The 20,515-nt window shown below is 34.6% G+C and overlaps 1 protein-coding gene, 1 long non-coding RNA gene and 1 pseudogene across 4 annotated transcripts; 1 reads left to right on the forward strand and 2 right to left on the reverse strand.

Moving 5' to 3' along the window:
- The first annotated feature begins 1,108 nt into the window (after positions 1-1,108).
- On the forward strand, positions 1,109-2,782 carry LOC146913227 (uncharacterized; annotated as a pseudogene).
- A 1,345-nt stretch (positions 2,783-4,127) lies between these two features.
- Positions 4,128-8,427, reverse strand: LOC146913228 (uncharacterized). 3 transcript variants are annotated; one of them, XR_015013355.1, is made up of 4 exons: positions 8,209-8,426; positions 7,928-8,068; positions 6,187-6,356; positions 4,128-5,177 (listed from the first exon to the last, which is right to left on the reverse strand). It is a non-coding gene; the product is annotated as an uncharacterized LOC146913228 (long non-coding RNA). The 3 variants fall into 3 exon arrangements; XR_015013353.1 differs by having other exon boundaries at positions 4,128-6,356; positions 8,209-8,427; XR_015013354.1 differs by lacking the exons at positions 7,928-8,068; positions 8,209-8,426 and adding an exon at positions 6,984-7,107 and having other exon boundaries at positions 4,128-6,356.
- Positions 8,428-11,281: 2,854 nt separating this feature from the next.
- LOC146913229 (uncharacterized) lies at positions 11,282-14,598 on the reverse strand. The gene has a single exon (XM_085716460.1). The coding sequence runs from the start codon at positions 13,063-13,065 to the stop codon at positions 11,368-11,370; it is 1,698 nt and encodes a 565-aa protein (XP_085572586.1). The 5' UTR covers positions 13,066-14,598; the 3' UTR covers positions 11,282-11,367.
- Between the last annotated feature and the right edge of the window lie 5,917 nt (positions 14,599-20,515).

A 20,515-nucleotide genomic window follows, 5' to 3' on the forward strand; every position in this document is an offset into this window, starting at 1 on the left:
ATAACAGAAGCATTAAGCTCCACAAAAATGATGCTAAAAAACCTTGTCCGTGTATGCACCAAAGGATAATATGAAATGAGTTACGATCTAGCAATGTTTAGTTCATATAGTAAATCTTTAGGGTTTTATATTACGTGCTTAGAGATTAACTGAATCAAGTCTTTCGATTGAAATTGAAGGGATAAGAATGGAGATTACGACGACATCAATCAATATTAGGGGGTTTGAAATGGAGAAATTAAGTTTAATACATTTTGACCAAAGAGACAATAGAACATTCACCAAAAGAAGGGGATGTACAAACACGATTACTTGAGATGGCGGTGACAACGACAACTTAAGGCAACATATGTGAGAATTCTGCTCTTTACCCAATAAAAATTGCTAGCTCCCAACTGAAAAGACGAAATTACCCCTACGTGAGTCGACTGACGCTGCGTGAGTTAACTCACGCTAGTTGTGTTATCTGCGTGACTTAAGTCACGCTGCGTGAGTTAACTCACGCTACGTGACTTAACTCATATATCAACAAAACAGAAACACAACCCCTTCATTTTCAAAACATCCAAATTCGATTTTTGTCCCCATTTTTTTCGAATTTTACCAAACTCAACCAAATCATCATCAAATCATGCAAATCAACAAGTAAGTGTTGCTTATCCTACTTCACTGCTTTATTTTGGTTGAAATTTAAGATTTTTTGAAGAAATATAACATTTTTAGGTTTTTAAAAATTTGGCTTGCATGTTAGTTTTTAGGGTTGTTAGTGATGAAGTAAGTTAGGAATTGTAGTTTAGAGTGCAATGTGGTAGTTTTAAGGTTTTGAGATTATTTGATTTTATCTTGATTGAAATATGGACTCTAGGTGTTTGTTAAAATGTCTCAATGAGTTTCCTTTTGATTTTTTCAATGTTAATTATGAAATTGGTTTGAAATATGTTTGTTAATGTTGATTATAGTTAGTTTGACTGCAATGTGACAGTTTACGGATTGAAATGACACTGTCGAAATATAAGTGTTGTTGTTGAATGGTTAGAAATGGTATTGAATTGTCCATATGAAAATGTCTCATTGAGTGATTTTTTGCTTGTTCAAATGTTGTGCAGATATGTCTCAAAGGCCTGAAAGATTTAGGTTAGGGAGGCAGCAGTCCTCTACTAGTAGTGCACGGAGGGAGAAACAAGCACTACGCCCTCCTATGGTTGGTCGAGAGAGAGGTGGCGCACGAGGCTTAATAGGGTTGATGTTGCGGGGGGATCAACTTCACAAATGGGTCCATCCCAGACGGTTCCTCCTAATCAGACTTCACAAGATTTTAATTAAGTATGATGAGAAAGAGAGAATGAGGGATTAAGCTACAGAAATTGAGTTCTCTTAACTGGCTTAGTGAAAATGTCAGCCACTTGATTCATTGTTGAGCAGTATTCAACCTTGATCTTGCATTTGTTCACTTGATCCCTCAAGTAGCGGAATCTAGTCTCTATGCATTTGTTTTTACCCATATTTTTCTGGTTACACCCAAATTTTCTTAAAAGTTTTTTATAATACCAAAATTGCCCTTTTATATAAATTTTCTTAAAACCTTCATCTTATTCATTGTCACTGAGCTTCACCCTCTTCCGCCCCACAAGTGATCAAACAATCTGATGTTCAATCAATCTCTATGGAAGATTAAAGAGTGAATCAAAACTTCTTTCATTCATACTTAAAGAAAATCAATTATGTGCCTTTCATCCTTTATTATAAAAGCTAGACTTGCCAAGCTGACATGTTAGCCCTAATCCCTCCTCATTTTCCCCCCTAATACGTAATTAATGGTAATCCCATCTGCCAACCACTCCTTCAATCTCAGCCGTATATCTCATTTAGATGTTTTTGAATTATCTTTTCATTTTAATGCAATTTATGGTATTATCTTTCCAGTTTAATGTACTATCTTTTAATTTCAATGCAATTTATGGTATTGAAATGTTTCTTCGTTTGACTATTAACATAAATGCAATTTATGGATGATTGTTTACCAGTAATTTATATTGTACTATAAGCCCTTATGCAGCCATGTTCAATCTACTGTTGATAGCACTTATCCGAATCTGTTAGATAGTATGACTGGTATATCATATTTTCAGGAAAAAGCAATACTTGCTCCAACAAACTCAATAGTGGATCAGATAAACGATTACATGTTAGACTTCATGCCTGTTGAAGAGAAAACATATTTGAGTTATGATAGTCCATTGACACAGAACGGGAATTGTGATGATGTTGATGATGTCCACACTCCAGAATTTCTCAACACAATAAATGCTTCAGGACTCCCACATCACAAGATCAGATTGAAGATTAGAGTTCCAAACTTGCTTTTGAGAAATATTGATCTAAAGTTAGGATTATGCAATGGAACAAGGTTAATCATAACCAGAATGGGAAAATTTATACTTGAAGGAAAGGTTATATCTGGAAGTAACATCGGCGAAAAAGTTTTCATACCCAGGTTTTCTCTTTCACCATCTGATGTTAAAATTTCTTTCAAATTTCAAAGAAGACAATTTCCAATATCTGTTTCATTTGCCATGACAATCAACAAGAGTCAAGGGCAATCACTTAAAAATGTTGGAATTTATTTGCCGAGTCCTGTGTTCTCGCATGGACAGTTGTACGTTGCAATCTCGAGAGCACTTCAAAACAAGGTTTGAAAATACTAATAGTTGATGGAGATGGAGAGAATACTGATACGACCTCAAATGTTGTTTATCACGAAGTCTTTCGTAATGTATCTTGATGATTAAAGTTCAAACCTTTTTTCTTATGTATGCTACCATTTCATTTTGTTGCTATTGTTGTCGTAGAAGGGAACATATTTTTAACTTTTTATAAAACTTCTATTAACTATATGTATTTACATTGCTGCGACTTATTCGTTTAACTTCTTCTCGGTAGGACCCGTGCGGTAGCACGGGTCAAGAGTCTAGTTGATAATGATCACAAGTATATATAGTTACAATAGGTATAGTCAAACCTAGGAGAGTAATTATAAAATAATGAAGAGTAATTACATAATAATAACCAACATAACGACTAACATAATTACATAAAGTGAAACATTCTATAAATTCTCGATTGCATATAAGCTAGTGCTTTTATTCTTCTTGTTCAACTGCACTGTTCAATTTACATTGTTGGGGTCTTCTAGTTTACATGAACCTACTTAAACTGAGTTTACATGACCTACTTAAATTAAGTTTACATGAACCTACTTAAACCGAGTTTCCATTACCTACTTAATCTGAGTTTACATGTACATACTTGATCCCTCAAGTAATGGAATCTAGTCTCTATGCGTTTGCTTTTACCATGTGCAATAGGGTTCTTTGCCAGATTTATTGCAGACTTTTCATCTATCAAGAGCTTGACCATTGAGTCTTCTAACACAATAGAACATGCTTGTAGAACAAGCTAACTAACTAACAAACTTAGCTAGATTTCCTAACAAACTTGTAACAAACTTTTATACCCCAACGGGTATATTGTATACCCCAACAGTTATGTATTAATATTCTAATGAACACAATGTAAAGAGTTTTGAATTACAAATTAACATATTAGAGGTCATTGTCATTGATAATTTGTTATTTTCATCAGTTCTTTGTCGGTAACTTTTTGCGACAATTTGTAAGTCAAATATTCGGTGTACCGTTAATATTAGTTTTATTTGATGGTGCAAGGAATGATTTACAAGATGATACCACTGTCGTACAAAAGTATTATATTTTTCTTGCAAATTCACCATTAAAAGTTTGAAATGTTTTTCTTTACCATGTATTAGGTACAAAAAAATGCACGGTTCATGTTTAATGGTGATTAATCTTCGCGGATATTTGTTGCGCACACAAGGACAATTCTCTCCTCCTAATTGTATACTAACCACTTGCTTAATAACGATTCAAAATCTCTTACCACTCGCACCTACATATTGTTAGAATTTTGCATGGTTTATCTTGAATTGAAAAGAATAAGTTTTTTTTTCCATAAGAGTGAAAAGAATAAGTTATTTGTTGCTTTTGTGTAAGAATATTTAATGAAAACTCCACGGGATTTTAAACTTTGTTAATGAAAATAAAATACTATTGTTCTGCAATATAGGTCGACATTTTTAAAGTTAATTCTTGCAATTTTAGACAATGCAAATATATATTTTTTTGTTACAAAGCAAAATAAAAGAGAGAAAAAAAACGGGAAAACAAGGAGAAAAAACAACAAGACTACTCTCTAGGATAGTAAGTTCCAGCTGCGACAAACTTCAAAAGCTACCAGAGACCTTTCAGGGGGGAGGCATGAATAGACAGATTGGAGTCCTCTGACGCTCCTAGTTTTGCCAAGTTTTTTTTTTTTTAATTCAGATTTAAGAAGGAAAACACTTGTATAAGAAGCAACATTTAAGAAACAAAAAATGTGTGCGTTGAGCTTGAAATTTCAACTATCTGCACAACATGCAAAGTAATTTAGATGCAAAGTAATTTAGAAATATGTTGATAGAGTTAAGGTAGCCAATAGGAGAAAAACCACATGAACTATAAGTAATAGAAAGATTGAATGTCTAGCTTCACTTTTCTTAGCCCTCATATGATGCCAAGGTGGATTGATTTTGTCAAAAATGTGCTACCAAAGGAATTAATCTTTACAAGACCATAAATGTCTAGCTCGAATTTCGCTGCGATATACTTCTTACAAAGCTTTTGGAACGTAAGTTTGATGTTTTTCATAGGTAGACCAATAACAAATTGAACAAAATGATTTTAAAGATCAAATTAGATTGAATATGAATACTCAGTTAATTTCAAGCCATGCTCTTCAATTTTCATCCATTTGTCACATACTCACATATTCACATCATAATATTCAAATATCGAATAGGCGAGACAAACAATCTCATATGTCTAAGCATGACTAATAGCAACCATGTTTGAGACACCTTAACATATACCAAAATCAAAACTATGGCTAAAAAAGGGGACTCCTAATTTAATATTCAATGAATCCACATAATTAAAATCAATACGAGTTTGGCATCATTACTGGGAAGGTAAAACGTTAAATAATTCAGTCATGATTTTGAACTAACATGATTTTTTTTTAAACTAAGATTTATCTTGGAGAATCCACACTTCCACACAAACCTACAAATTTCACAATTGAACATCAATTAATTACAAGGCTCGCATCCACAGGCAAAAACCAAGATTAGCATCCATAGATACAAATATAACAGCTATCTTAAGTCAGAACCCATTATACAACCACTAAAAAATGTGTTATACATTGCCCTTCGATACATAATATTAACACAAACTTTGTTTTATGGTTTTGCCTAGATCCAAGCTTATGTACACCAATACTCCAATTGATCTAGTGAAATATGGATAATCTTAAACATATTAATAGATGAGTAACTATTCTATGAAAGAAGTATATAGAGCACAAACACAAACACAAACACACTATTTGTAATTCCCTCCCTCTCCCTCCTCAACCCCACTCATTCTCATTCTCACTGCCAGCCAAGAGTGAATTAGCAAGGGACACCAACGCTAACTGTATTTTGTACTACACATCCAACCCACGCATGCAGTTTTTGCCTTTTCTCTCCAAAACATCAACAACCAACGTTTCTTTTGTCTCGCCCCTACTATACACAACAACACCTTATTCCTCTCTTTCTCTCTCCCTCTCTCACACACACACAAATACTTTTTTTTCCTATGCCAACAACACCACCACCTTCATTTCAAAAATGTCCATGACATAAATGCAAAATTAATACTGTCTACTCTATACATAACAGCAAGAAAAATGGATGAATCAAAACAACTCAAACATTATACAACCAAAAGAAGACAATTGATTCATTTTCCCAAAACCATCATTGAAACTTAAGTGTTACATTGAACTTCAAAACTAGTTGTTGAATCAAAACCAAAACAGAATAATGACTCAAATTCAAAGCAATACATGACAAAGGGTTACCACAAAAATGGGAACCTAAAGCTTTTCTCAATAATTTCTGGTTCTGACCTAGAATTGCTTTAGTTTTTCCTTGAGATTCTCCATGATCAGTGACAATGGAAAATCAATACCTTAACGGACAACATCACTAAAAACACCAGCCAAAAAAAAAACCGTATGTACCTTTTTTAAAGGTTTTGAATGATAACTACAGTCCCCTTGCAAGTAAAAGTGGGCGGAAATTGTTGAATTTAATGATCCAAATGATCCCAAATGGATCAAGGATACGGATCACCACTCCGTTATGTAAAATTTCTGCACATCCAACAGGCTGGGCACAGGCAGCAAGAGCCCTACGGAGCAACATAAATGGAGTTAAATGCAAATCTCCATAGGGCTAACCCTCGGCCTTTAAGTTATTGAAAAATTCAAAAAAAATAAAATAATTAAATAATCATAAATTAATTAAACAGCATCAGACAAAATAAAAATAAAATCAGTTATAAAAGGAATCATAAAATCAATCAAAAAATAGTCGTGGTGGTAGTGCAGAATAAACTCCCGAATCCACAACCCAGAAATGATACGACCGTTCCAGAAAGGTGAACGTCATTCCAAAGTAGTTCGCAACAGACGTCCCATGATCCATAGCACACATATTCCAGAGACATAGCACGCAAATAACCGACCTATGCCTCGGGACTATGTGTACTATGGATCATGGGACGTCTGTTGCGAACTACTTTGGAATGACGTTCACCTTTCTGGAACGGTCGTATCATTTCTGGGTTGTGGATTCGGGAGTTCATTCTACACTTCCACCACCTCCGTAAGAATATTTTTCGATTGATTTTATGATTCCTTTTATAAAAGATTTTATTGATTTTATTTTTATTTTGTAAAAGATGACGAGATAAATAATGAATTGGTAAAAGATGACGATATCTAAGAAGAGAGTAATTCAGTTGATAGATGAAAACCTTTTGATCTCCTCTCTTCTTTGTGGAGAATTGAAGCAAAGAGCTATGGCGATGAGAGAGGGAGAAATGAAGTGAAGATGGATCTCTTTGCGATTAGTAGAGCGATTAGTAGAACGATGAGAGCGATTAGTAGAGCGATTAGAGGAGGCTACTCCTTGGAAAATACTTCTATGACATAGCTTGTGTGCCATTGGTGCCATTGGGGAAATCCTGGCCATTGATGTGTGTGGATGTGTGTGGGGATGTGTGTGTGATGTGTGTGTGTGTGTGGTGGAGATGCAAGCTATGGCACCAATGGCACACAAGCTATGGCACCAAAGTGGAGTCCGACATACTCCCTCTGTTTCAAAACATAAGCAAAAATGTAAGTTTATTCAAAAAAAAAAAATATCAAATGCTCAAATGCAAGTTGCATGCAGATCAATGGATTAAGGGTGCTAATTAACCAATAAAACTATGCGAACCAATGTCAAATTACCATTTTAAAGTGATAATTGAACCATATGAACCAATGAATTTACCATTTTAAAGTCCCTGGCTTGACACTTGGTTAATTTTTTTAGGATTTTTTTTTGTTAATATAGCCCGTATTTTAAACGGGTTTTTTCAGATCGGGTAAAAAACCCTAACAAAATCCGGACTTAAATTTTAAGGTCAAAAGCTAGCCCATTTTGACGGGGCTTAACTCACCTAGACACATATTATCAAAATACTCAACAAGTCAAAAAAAAACTTGAAAAAGTCACCGAGTCACCATTGCATTCATGCTGTGGACTCTAAATGGTAAGTAAGAAAACATAATTAAGATTAGCACAAAGTGGTAATCTTATGGTAACCGAGAAAACATATATAAAAGATTAAACTAAATGGAATCCATCAAAAAAACATAAATAAGACATAAAATAAATTTAAAATAAACTATTATAAATAATAATAATTAATACCTGAAGAGTGAAGACTCATTTTAATCAAGGAAATTACGGTGGTTTGAGATGTATGATGGTTATTAGAAACAAAAGTGCAAAGCATAATAGTGAAGGTGTAGAAATATCTAACAACATTAATGGCTTCCATTTTATCAGGACCTAGAGGATACAAAACAACACGAGAAGAAATCAGCAAAATTTTAAAATTAAAAAAAAATGAACTGAGATTTTACATAACAAAACATTAGTATGATAATGGAAGAAGAAATGACATAGGAGAAGGTAGAAAATCAAATTACTTTGCGTTGTTGTTGTTGTTCTTCCTTTTTCTTGAAACGTAACATATATTTGTTGTGTTAGATTGAGATAGAGTGTATGTTGTGCGCAGATAGAGTGTATGAGATGATGTTGAAGTGAGAGAGAAAGAGACAATTATACTCTAGTGATTATTTTCTCAAGAAATGAAGAGAAGAAGGAAGGGTACACTAGGAAGTTGTAAAGGCATAATGAAGCTTCGTTTGCTCTTTATTTATGTTTTTGATTTGGGCTTTGTTGCAACTTGGTAGTAGTCTTGATTATTGTTTTCCTTTAATGCACTCAACTATTTGATATAAATTATTTGTTACCTTTGAACTTTGTTAAAAAAATAATTTTAAATTTAAATCTATCTTTACATAATTAAAATATAAAAGATTATGGCATTAAGATGCTTACCCTATCAAAAACTTATGGTATAATTGACGTGGATCGATCTAAGTGGGAAGGAACATAATCCTCTCAAGTAACTAATGAGACATTTAATCCATGAGAAAATGCACCTTATATGCATCGCAGGTTATCGGGCTTTCTTTAATTTTTATTTTAGATTAAAAATAAATTATATTTATTCATTGAAATTGATGAACTAAATGGATGCAATACAAATTTAACTAAAAACAAAAATATAACATATCAATGGGAGTGGAAGCCCGACCTTGTTAGCGGTTATTCAGATTATGGAGTTTATCAGCCATTAACTTCCAAGAATTCGATGACTTTGGAAACAACGGCATATATAATTTGGCACAGACGGGTTTCTTTGAAGGTCTCTATATTTGTGTGGAGACTACTACGTGACATATTACCATCAAAAATAAACTTGGTGGCTCGCGACATTATCCCTTCAAATGATCAATATTGCGTGACATGTTGTGGAGGTGTTGAATAAGCTCAACATTTATTTATCTCTTGCAGCTCTTTTGGTTCTCTTTGGCCGTTAGCTCGGTTGTGGATTAGTTTTTCAACGGCGAACCCTCAATACTTTCCATGTCATTTTATTCAATTTATTTATGCAACATGTAGTTTGAAAGCTCAACGTTCTTTTTTACAACTTATTTGTTTTCTCTGTGTTTGGGTAATGTGGAATGAACGAAACACTAGAATATTCAATAATTCAGAGAATTCCATTCCTCAACTTATGGAGAAAGTAAACATTATTCTTATTGGTGGATAAAGGGAAAGAATACAAATTTTGACTTTGGCTATCATTGTTGGCATTCAAGCCCTTTTTACTTGTTTGGGCATCAGATAAGTTCCATTTTTTGCCTCTTTTTGTGATTGACTTATTGTAAAATGTAGTGGTCTATTTTTGTACACCATGTGCTAAAAAGACCACCTTGTTGGTGTTAACATATTCCATTTTTGCTTGTTAATTTTTTTTATTATTTAAAAAAAAAATAAGAGCTTTAATCATATCATATAAGATTTGAAATTTTTTTATGATTACATTTTTGACAGATTGTTTATGTTTATTTTTTTTAAGGTGATTTTTTATATGCATGTTTACTTGTTCTCCAATATTATTTGATTCAGTAGTCTTTCATATAAATAGAAATAGAAGTTACCCTAATTCACATGCTGTCGCAAACCCTACCTTCACCTTATTTGACTAATCTCCAATATTTGACAATGGTGGATAGAATCGGCGATTTACCGGATGAGTTATTGTCTCACATTCTTTCTTTTCTCTCAACCAAACTCGCTTTCACTACAACCGTTCTTTCCAAATGTTGTCTACACTTCTGAAACATGATTATCACCATGGCACCATATTTAGTATATAGACTTCACGTGAGAAGTTTTGACAATGTGTTCAGTCTTCTTGTGAGAGGGCTTATTATAAAATGGTGATTCTTATGTCATGGGTGATCACTAATTCATGGTAGTATTCCAATTGCACTGATTTAGCATTCCGAATTTCCCCCTTTTTTGCTATTTGTATATGGTTATCTCTTTGAGTGATGTTTGGAGTTATTCATATTGGATTTTGATTAAATCTTGTAGTTTGCATGGTGGCGATGAGTTTGTTGACCAGTGAGATTCTGATTGACATGGCTTGAAAATTAGAGAAGAAACATTCCTAGATCACTGTTTGTTACGTGAGGTAAAATATTTGTCAAGCAATGCTTATATTTTAACGGAAGGTAAACAGAATTAATAGTAGGGGAGGTTCTTGTTTTTATTGGAAATAGAGGAGGTTTGTGTCATTCAAGCAAAACTTAGGGGAGGTCTATGTAATTTCCCCTAATTTAAATGAGTAATAAATTATGAAGCATGAACATTCTTTGGAGTGGATGTGTTCTGGTGTCGGACACGCGTCGATGCTCGACATCGACACAACACTTCATTGAATTATATCATTTTCTTTCAAATTGGTATCTATGTCGGTGTGTTTGTGTTAGTCTCAAATTATTATTTGTGTTAGCGTGTCTGTGTATGTCGTGTTTGTGTCTATGCTTCATGGTTAATAAAACATGTTATGAGCAAATGTTTATAAATGGGTGGTTCTTACTATATAAGGAAGAATTATGTTCATTATATTAACACATAGGCATATGCATGATCTAAACACATGTTTACAAATGGGATTCTTATGTTAAAAACTTATTTGTAAGGATGAGTTAATTTCTACCAATATTTAGATTAGTAAAATTATCTAGATTTTAATTGCGTTGTTAATTTATGGGATCGATTAGTGAAATTATTTAGATTTTGTTTTAATTGCAAAGTTAGGCGTGTATGATTTGGATCCATTTCCTTTAGATTTTGGCATCATAAATTTTGAAAGGATTAATGTTATAAGAATTAATTTTTAAAATAAATGTTGCAAAAAAATAAAAATATTGGATGGAAGAAAAATTATTTTGTTGTAAATTTAAATATTATGCTCTTGAATAAGGGCAACCCGGTGCACTGAAGCTCCCGCATATGCAGGGTCCGGGAAGGGGTCCCACCATTTGGTGTATTGTACGCAGCCTTTCGGTCACATGACAACAACTTTACCAATTGCGCCAAGGTTACCCCTCTATTATGCTCTTGAATAGAAAAACTAAATTTTGTAACTAGGATTATATATATTTTCTTAATATCATGGTGACTGAAATAAAAATAAAGAGTAAAATTATGAATTTCAAATTATATTACACTATCAGATCAACATCCAAAACTTCACTTTTATCTTTGTGAACCATATTGTACAATGATACTGATGGCTTTAATCCCAAATTTACCATATGCTGTAACACAATATCAGCTTCCTTCAATTTTTTATCCTTGCAAAGAAGACCTATGGTTGAACAAAAACTTCCCACATTTGGAACCATTCCTTTACCAATCATTTCATTGAGTAACCTAAGAGCCCTATAACAGTTTCCTTCTTTGCAATAACCATGAATCATTGTATCATATATGACACTATTAGGTTCCATGTTTAACTCATTCAATGATTTAAAGAGTTTAGTAGATGCTTCTTTCATGCTACCATTCATACATAACCCATGTATTAATACACCATATGTGTGTAAATCTGAAACCAAACCTGATTTCTCCATTAAAGAATGTATCTCAAATGCTTTTTCCATATTATTTATTCTTACAAATCCATTAAGTAGAATTGTATATGTCACTTTGGTAGGAGCAATGTTTCTCTCTTCCATTTCCTTGATCAAGTTTAGAGCTCCTGCTAAATTTCCGAATTTGGAATATCCTGCAATCAGAGTATGATATGTCACGACTGTCAGAGATAGTCCGTTTGACTTCAGTTCGTTATATAATCTAACGGCAGTATCGATCTTTTCCGCATCACAATACCCTTTGATCAATGTGTTATATGTAAATATATTAGGCCTTAGGCCAACATGGTTTACACGATAAAACAACTTTACTGCTTCACCAAGCTTCTTCATTCGACACAGACCATTTATCAAAAGGTTGTATGTCATAATACTACATGCTATATCTTTTTCGCGCATTTCATCAAACACGTTAAAAGCTTTATCTATGTTTCCGTCGTTGCAATATTCACCGATCACAGAGCTGTAAGTATAAACATTAGGCACAATTCCGCTTAGTTTCATGCTTTCGTACATTTGAAATCCTTCCTTTTGAAGGCCTTGTTTGAAAAACCCGTTTATTAATACGCTGTAAGTATGCTGATTGGCGACTAGATCCAATCCTTTCATCTTGCAAAACAACTTCTTTGCTAAATGAACATCACTATTCTTGCAACAACCATCGATCAATGTAGTGTATATGACAACATTAGGAGACAAACCAGTCTTTTCCATCATACCTTTCTTCAAGTCACCGGCTTCACAACAACCCTTGATCATGATCCCAAAACTGTAAACATCGAGAACAACCTTGTTCTTTAACTCGTCGAAAACTAACCATGCTCTGCAAAAACTATTTGATCTAATAAGTAAATTCAAAAGATTATTGAATGTGTTTGATATAGGAGCATGACCCTTGTGAATCATCTCATGTAAGAAATAAAGGGCTTCATCTGGTGATTGAGAATGAACATAAGCATTAACAATTGCTTCATATAGAAGAGAACAGGTTGAACTAGAGGTGAAATGGGTTTGTGTTAGTTCTTCCATAAGTGAAGAATGGGAGAACATAGACGAAGTGACTTGACCGGAGATTACGCGGACAAGTACAGATTGAGCCTGAGATTGCATGCCAGAGGAGAGGAGGCGGTTTAAGATGAATGATACGGAATGGGAGGTGTGTTGAAGACCTTGACATGTTGAGGAAATGAAGAATGAGAAAGCTTTTTCTGGAGGAACTTTCACCATCTTCTGAATCAAAATCAGAGCTTCATGGGCAGGAGACATATTTCTCTTATCAGTACAGTACTGTCACCTCAAGCATATAAATAAGCTTACATTGCATTTTGCATGATATACAGTCAAAGAAGCTGCACCTTGTTGGGGTTTCGGACGATAAACCACAGCCATAATTCAGTTAAAGGTTATAATAGACAAACAAGTTTCACATAAAGGAACAAACCCAGATCAGTTTTCCTTGAAGCACAAATCTCAGCCATCCATTAGAAAAACATCATTTTCTTCGGTTATATCACGATAATTCTCTGGGGAGCCATTTTCCAACCACTCCACCTTATACTGAGAGAACACAAACTTGTTTCATTTCTTTGAAGTTTGCTCGAAAATATGTTCAGTATGTGAGTTTCTCTGTCAAATTTCTTTGGCAGGTGCTTTGTTCTAATCGGCACAAAGGATAACCATTTAAGAAAGGTTCTAGAGAAAACTTTCAAACCAAATAACTACTCATCTATGAAGCACGGACTCGGACACGGACACGGGACACGACACGGACACAGACACGGGACACGGCTAATCTAAAAAAACCCAGGACACGGACACGGCTATATATATTTTACATGTTAATAAAATAAAAAATTTATGATCACAATTTAACTCTAAAATGAAAAACAAAATTTATGTTTATTTAAACTCAACACTTTGTTTAACAAAATGATGAAATCATGTTCAACTCACTCCACATTGAGAAAATCAACCACTAAAAAATACATAAAGTTGGACATATATTATAAAAATGTTACTACTATAAACATGTGGTGTGGTGGTCATGTGATAAAAGTTCATATTATTATTATACTTCATCAAGGACAAGGACAAGACAAAACGTGTGGTGATAAAAGTTCATAGTATTATATTGTATTAATTCAGAAAGGACAAAGTCACAAAACGTGTGGTGGTGGTGGTCATGATTTTGGACAAAACACGAAGCAGCAAAGCAGAGGAACAGAAACGGCGACGGCGAGTACAATAAAAGCCATGAAATTAGAACCAAGAAGAAGGGAAGGAAGCAGACGGCGGTGCCGGAAAAGGAGTGGTGGTGGAAAATGGAGCAGCGAAAACACTACCTTTCTCTACAGATTCTCTAATTCTCATTCTTTTTCTTCTTTTTTTCTGTGATTTGCCGCGTCGGTTTACACCACAGCGGTGTCGGATCCGTGTCCGACCAATTTTTTTTTTGTTTTTGTTGGATACGGCAATATCCGCGTCTGACGCGAATCGTACGCGTGTCGTACGCGCGTCCGTGTCGGAACCGCGTCGGACACCGTGACACGGCGGATCTCAGCCGCGTCTGTGCATCATAGCTACTCATTAACTACTGCTGCCAACTTGCAACCCACAAAAGTGGAATAATTATTGATGGAAAATAAAACATGGTCATAAGTAAAATTTAAAATAAAGCCATTAATCGAGTAAAAAGCAAAGGATGTGGTATGGGTGTTTCACAACTTCAAAAACCAAAAGAAGAAATAACATCAAAAACATCGCTTGGCATCTTCTATAGGTACATTATTAAGAAACGAAACAGTTTAAAACCTACATAGATACAAGTCCCACGTAGGTAGCTCAGTTGGTGAGCTAAGGGATATTAAAAGAATTTTAAGCAGGAGGTCCCAGATTCGATTCTGGAAGCTAACATAAACACTAATTAGTAATAACTAACATTTGCCAGTAAAAAAACTGCATAGATAGAACTATATGTCTAATTTTGAAAATCCAAGAACTTCCCTCAAATCAACAACATATGTAACTTGACTGTTAAATTATCACTTTACATGATAATAATATTGAAGACATAAAGGTGCCAACATGCCAGGGTAGAACGAAAGCCAATGTATATAGCAGTAATGAATGTCATTTTTAGACTTTCAAAAGGTCATCGTTACTAGGCAAAGGAATAATTTAGTAAAAAATGAGTAACTCTTACCCCTTTTCATTTATCCTTGAATGAACTGCAGTCTGTGAGTCCTCTATTTAACACTTACATATCTTCAAAACACAACAACCAAACTTGAATGCTGATCCCCAAACAAAGGTAAGTGGAGCCTTTTCATTTTGTTAAAAAATAGCTATCATGTGATAAAATGTGGTTATTCGCTTATTCGGTCTAAATATTTCACAATTAAATATTGCAAGAACCTTGTGGTAACGAGTTTAAATCCTAGAGATAGCCTCTTTGCTTGCGGGTAACGCAGCGTACATCTACCCTCCTCAGATCACACTTGGCAGGAGCTTCATGCACTAGGCTGCCTTTTTTGTAGTTATATATTTCAAGAAATGAAAGCAGGATTTTGCATTGTGGCATATACATGACCCTGAACTAGCAGATCCAAACTACTAACTAATATTGATAGCATCATCAAGCCCCATAATTTGGTATCACATTTACTAACCACTCATTTTTTTCAAATCATTCTACTAAAGGATAAACATCCAGAAATTACGAGTCCGTTTGTCACGGATTATAAAAAAATTATTTTGATAACCAATAGTTTAGTGATCAACTTTTAGAGATTTTTAAAAAAGGCAGAAGTTGATTTATGTTTGCTTACCAGAATGAAAATCACCTTTTATAAACAAACCAGCTACAAAAAAAAAATGATCTCTTGTGAAGCTACTAAGGTCCCGTTTGTTTTGGATTTTTTAACCAAAAAATCACTTTTTTTATTTTAATAGTGTTTGTTTTAGATTTTTAAGAAATCCATTTTGTACCAAAAAAAAACCACTTTTAACCTCAACATGAAAAGCTATTCCTAGTAGTAAGAATTTCGAATCTTAAAAAAATGATTTTTAGGACAAAAGGAAATTAGCTTCAGCTTTTCTCAAAATTCTCTACATTTTTAATCATTATTTTTTAAGCCGAAACAAACGCACCCTAAAAACAACTTCTCCTTCAAAGTAGTTTTTAGATTTTGTTCAGATTCTCATTTTTTTGAAAATTTATAAAAGTAGTTATTTTATTTAAAAAAAAAAATAAAAAATTTGTAGCAAACGAACTCTAAAATTGAAGCACCTTGACTGAAACCTTGTTGATATCAACTTCTACTCAACCAAACAAGAAACCATGCACACTCAATAAACAATATCTACTAACAAGCACGTTACAACAATTAAAAACAAGTTCTACTCAAAATAAACATAAGAAAACTCATTGCAACATTTCAACAAACACCTTGTCTACAATGTCTACAAAACTCAATCCTATACCAAAGCAATAACTCTATACCCATCAACACTATTATCAACAGAAACAACTCAAGCACCACCACAACAATTTTAGCATTGAAAGAATGTACTTTCCAAACAAAACCATCGTCAAATTCAGATTTAACCAAATGCAGTAATCATTGAGCATGAGCATGAAAATCACAAAATGAAAGAAAGGGTATGTGAGTTACCTTACTATAGAGAAATGCAATGGCTTTGCATTCGGTGACGGAGAAGGAAGGCGGTACTGTTGCGTCGGAGTTTAACGACGGTGAGTCGACGACGGTTGAGAGAGGTGGGACAATTATTGAGTAATCACCAAAGTTATTTGTTCTGAGAAAATAGAGTAAATAACCAATTTAGTTCCCAAATTCTCAAATGGTCTTTGCTCTATTAATAACTAAAAATGGTCTTTGTCTTTGTCAAAACTTTTTTAAATTGTTCCCGACTCTATTGGTTGATTTGTATTTTAAACCATCAACGTACTAAATAAGATCCGAAAGGCAGAATGTCATTAATAAACTTTATCATAGATAAATTGTTTAAAAGAATTTGAGTTTAATTTTTGGACGGACCAATTCTTAAGTAGACTTTATTTATCTTGACCAAACTTTAAACTACTCCCTCCGTCCCTTAATTAATGTGTCTGTTTTGTGTATTAATATTACCAAATTGTCCTTTGTCCCTTAATTTGACTATTCATATTTCAAGACAAGTTAGTAGTATTAATTAGGGGTATGTTTAGGAAAAAAGTAATAAATGCATCTAGTAATTTGAAAAGGGGGTTACATTTAGGGACAAAAATAAAATCAAATGGGTGGTTACATTAAGGGACGGAGGGAGTATTATTCTTTTTTTTTGAAGGAATTAAACTATTATTCTCTTAAAGAGAATTAGCACAAAAAATTATATTTCTACATTTATTTCTTTTAAGAGCCCAAATTATCTTTTCCCAATTTGGTATCACATGAAAGAGAAAGCGTGTCGAGATTTTTTATTTCTGTAACAAATTTTTTCGATTGTTTATTTCTGAAGTGATATATTATATGTAGGGTTAAGCCCAAGTCCATGAGAGAAAGAAATAGAAAGCGTGCAAAATTCTTTCGAGTTTCCCTCTTCTTTCAAAATCTCTGTGTTCAGTTTTGAACCTTTTTCATATTTCCCACTTCTTTTTCATCATCTCAAAACCCTAATTCCTTTCTTCTCTCGTTATTTAAACAAAACCTATCAAATTTTTCACTCAATAAATTCATCTCTTCAAAACCCTAACCCTAACCTTCTGATTCTTTGAATTAAATCTTTTAAAACCTATCAAAACCTCTTCGAAACCCTAACCTTCTCATTCTTTTTCATCATCTCAAAACCCTAATTCTCTTTCTTCTCTCATAATTTAAAACCCTATCTAAATTTTCACTCAAGAATTTCACCTCTTCGAAACCCTAACCTTCTCTTTTTCTTAGGTTTTTTTCTTTCTACAACCCTACCATGTCTTGTTCAATTACACCATGTGGTGAACAAGAACAACAAGAGGATCACATGAATTCACCGTCAACCGTGAGTTCAATATCCGAAACCCTAGACACCGCTCAAAAGGATACTTCCTTCCATACTTCCGTTCAATCCTCTCCTTTGAAACCGTTAATAGAGGAGATGATTAACGGAGGTGATCAGCCGGAGGGGTTGGATCTTGATGAGTGTCGGCCAAGTATTTCATCGCGGATAGGATGGATACCGGCTGGGCTTGCAAACCTTGGTAACACATGCTTTCTTAATTCGATTATGCAATGCTTCATTCATACAAATGAAACAATAACTACTTGCAAGCACGATACGACAATTAAAAAACATGCTATACTCAAAATAAACATAAGAAAACTCATTGGAACATTTCAACAAACACCTTGCATACAAAACTCAATCATATACCAAAACAATAACTCTGTACCCATCAAAACTATTATCAACAGAAACAACTTAAGCACCACCGCAATAATTTTATCGTTAAAAAAATGCACTTTCCAAACAAAACCATCATCAAATTCAGATTTAAACAATGCACTAATCATAGAATGAGCATGAAAATAACAAAAAGAAAGAGTGAGGGTATGTGAGTTACCTTCCTATGGAGAAGTGCAGTGGTTTTGCGTTCGATGAAGGAGGTCGACGGCGGCGATGTAGCGTCGGAGTTTAACGACGGTGAGTCCACGACAGCGAGAGAAGTGGGGAAATTGTTGAGTAACCACCAAAGTTATTTGTTTTGCGAAAATATTAGAAAAATAAATCTTGAGTAAATAGACCAATATAACCTTGAATTTGTAAGTATATTGTAAATATTTATTAATTTTTTTAGAGGACATTAATGTATTTTTCAAATTATAAAATGTTATTAAAAATACTAATAGTCACAATATGACTCCATTTATTAACATTTCCTTTACAAAAATTCTTTTGGAAAAAAAAAAAAACAAAATTACCTCTTTTCATAGGAAATTTTTGGTATTTTCACCTACATTAAAGATTTTTTACTATGGGGGGTTTCCAAATGTGGTTGTTATTCCTACGGGGGTGATAAAGTTTTCATTAATTGCAACAACGGTGAGTCGGTGATGATATATGGCAAATGATTAACGAGTCAATTGATTTTTTTGGAATGATATTTTCCAATATGCAAAAGTGGACGTCAACGGAGGTTAGGTACGAACGTGGCGCTTGGCTACGTGTGTACGGTGTTCCTGTTCACGCCTGGAATGATTCTTTTTTCCGATTGTGTGTATCGAGAGTTGGGAGATTTATTCATTCTGACAAATGCACGGTGGACAAAGCCCGGTTAGATTTTGCTCGTATTTTGGTTTCGACTCAACATATTGAGATAGTGAATAAATTGGAGGAATTTTTTATTGATGGGACCAAGTTTCCTATTAAGTTGGTGGAGGAATATGGATGTAATTTGGGGGAGGATGCTTTTATGACGGAGGATGACTCTGAATGGAGACCGGATGAGTTACAACAACCACTTGACGATGATGGTATGGATGAAGTTCAAGGGGAGTGGGAATTGGATGCCTTAGTGGACGACTTGCACAAGGAATGGAGTCAACATGATGAGAATAAGAGAGGTAAAAGTTCATCTCCTATTCTTGGTTCACCTAGTATTGCTGTAAAGGATCAAGAAACAAACTTCTTTGAGGTGAACTTATCACCGGTGGTTCAGCCTTTGCCAAAGTCATCAAAGGACGAAGTTACGGGGCTGCACGAGACTAATAACTTATCACGACCTAAAGCACCAAAGGAAAATAATATTCAAGGACTGTGGAGCTTCGACTGGCTGTCAAATCGGAGGACTGTTCAGGACGGAGGAGATGTTTTCTCAGCTACTCGTGATGTCGAGCAAGACAGGGTTGGTATGTTGGACACGACACAGAATAGTTCTTCACCTCTTATAGTGTTGTCAAAAAAGCAATAACAGTGGCCTTCCTAAACATTCAGTGGGTTTCATGAAAAGAATAGCCCATGCCGGTTAATGACAGAAAACAAATTTTACACATATTGAAGAAACAAAAGTGGAAACGTAAGGTTCATGCTGTGAATCATAATATGCAGGCAACAGTGACCACATCTTCGAATTCGTCAAACAAATCATCATTTTCTGTCAATAAAGACTATGAGAATTGGGTGGTGCTACATGGTAGAGCGGAAGGGGTAGCGGCGGATGTTAGGAATATTAGTAAGGTTGTGGGAGTGAATTATCAATGTGAAACAATGAATAGTTTTGATTTGTTAACGAGGGAGGGGAGGAGAGAACTGCGGGCGGTAGTAGGTGGCGAATTGGTGGGGGCCGAAGTTAAGGTGTGTAATGGTGAGGGTGGTGCGTGTTGAGGGCGGTGATGTGGGTTGGTTTAGGGCGGGAGGGAGGTTGCAATGAAGGTGTTATCATATAATGTGAGGGGGTCATGTGGTGGTGAGAAGAGGGTGGAGGTCCGGCGGTTAAGTTCGTGAGAAGAACCCATTGGTGTTGTGTATCCAGGAGTCCAACTTACAAGTGGTGAATGATATGTTGATAAAATCAGTCTAGGGGGACAGACACTTCGTGTGGTTACTCGTTTCGAAGGTCTGAGGGGGGGCCTCTGGTGGTGTAATTTCAGTATGGGATGCCTCTCGTGTGAATGTTTGGTCATTAACGGGCTTCAGTAATGTATTGGTCATTAAAGGTACGGTTATTCAAACTGCTGAAAAA

The sequence above is a fragment of the Medicago sativa genome, chromosome 6 (genome assembly GCF_051527215.1).
Source record: "Medicago sativa cultivar Bolivia chromosome 6, Bolivia_mono, whole genome shotgun sequence".
Lineage (NCBI taxonomy): Eukaryota > Viridiplantae > Streptophyta > Magnoliopsida > Fabales > Fabaceae > Medicago > Medicago sativa.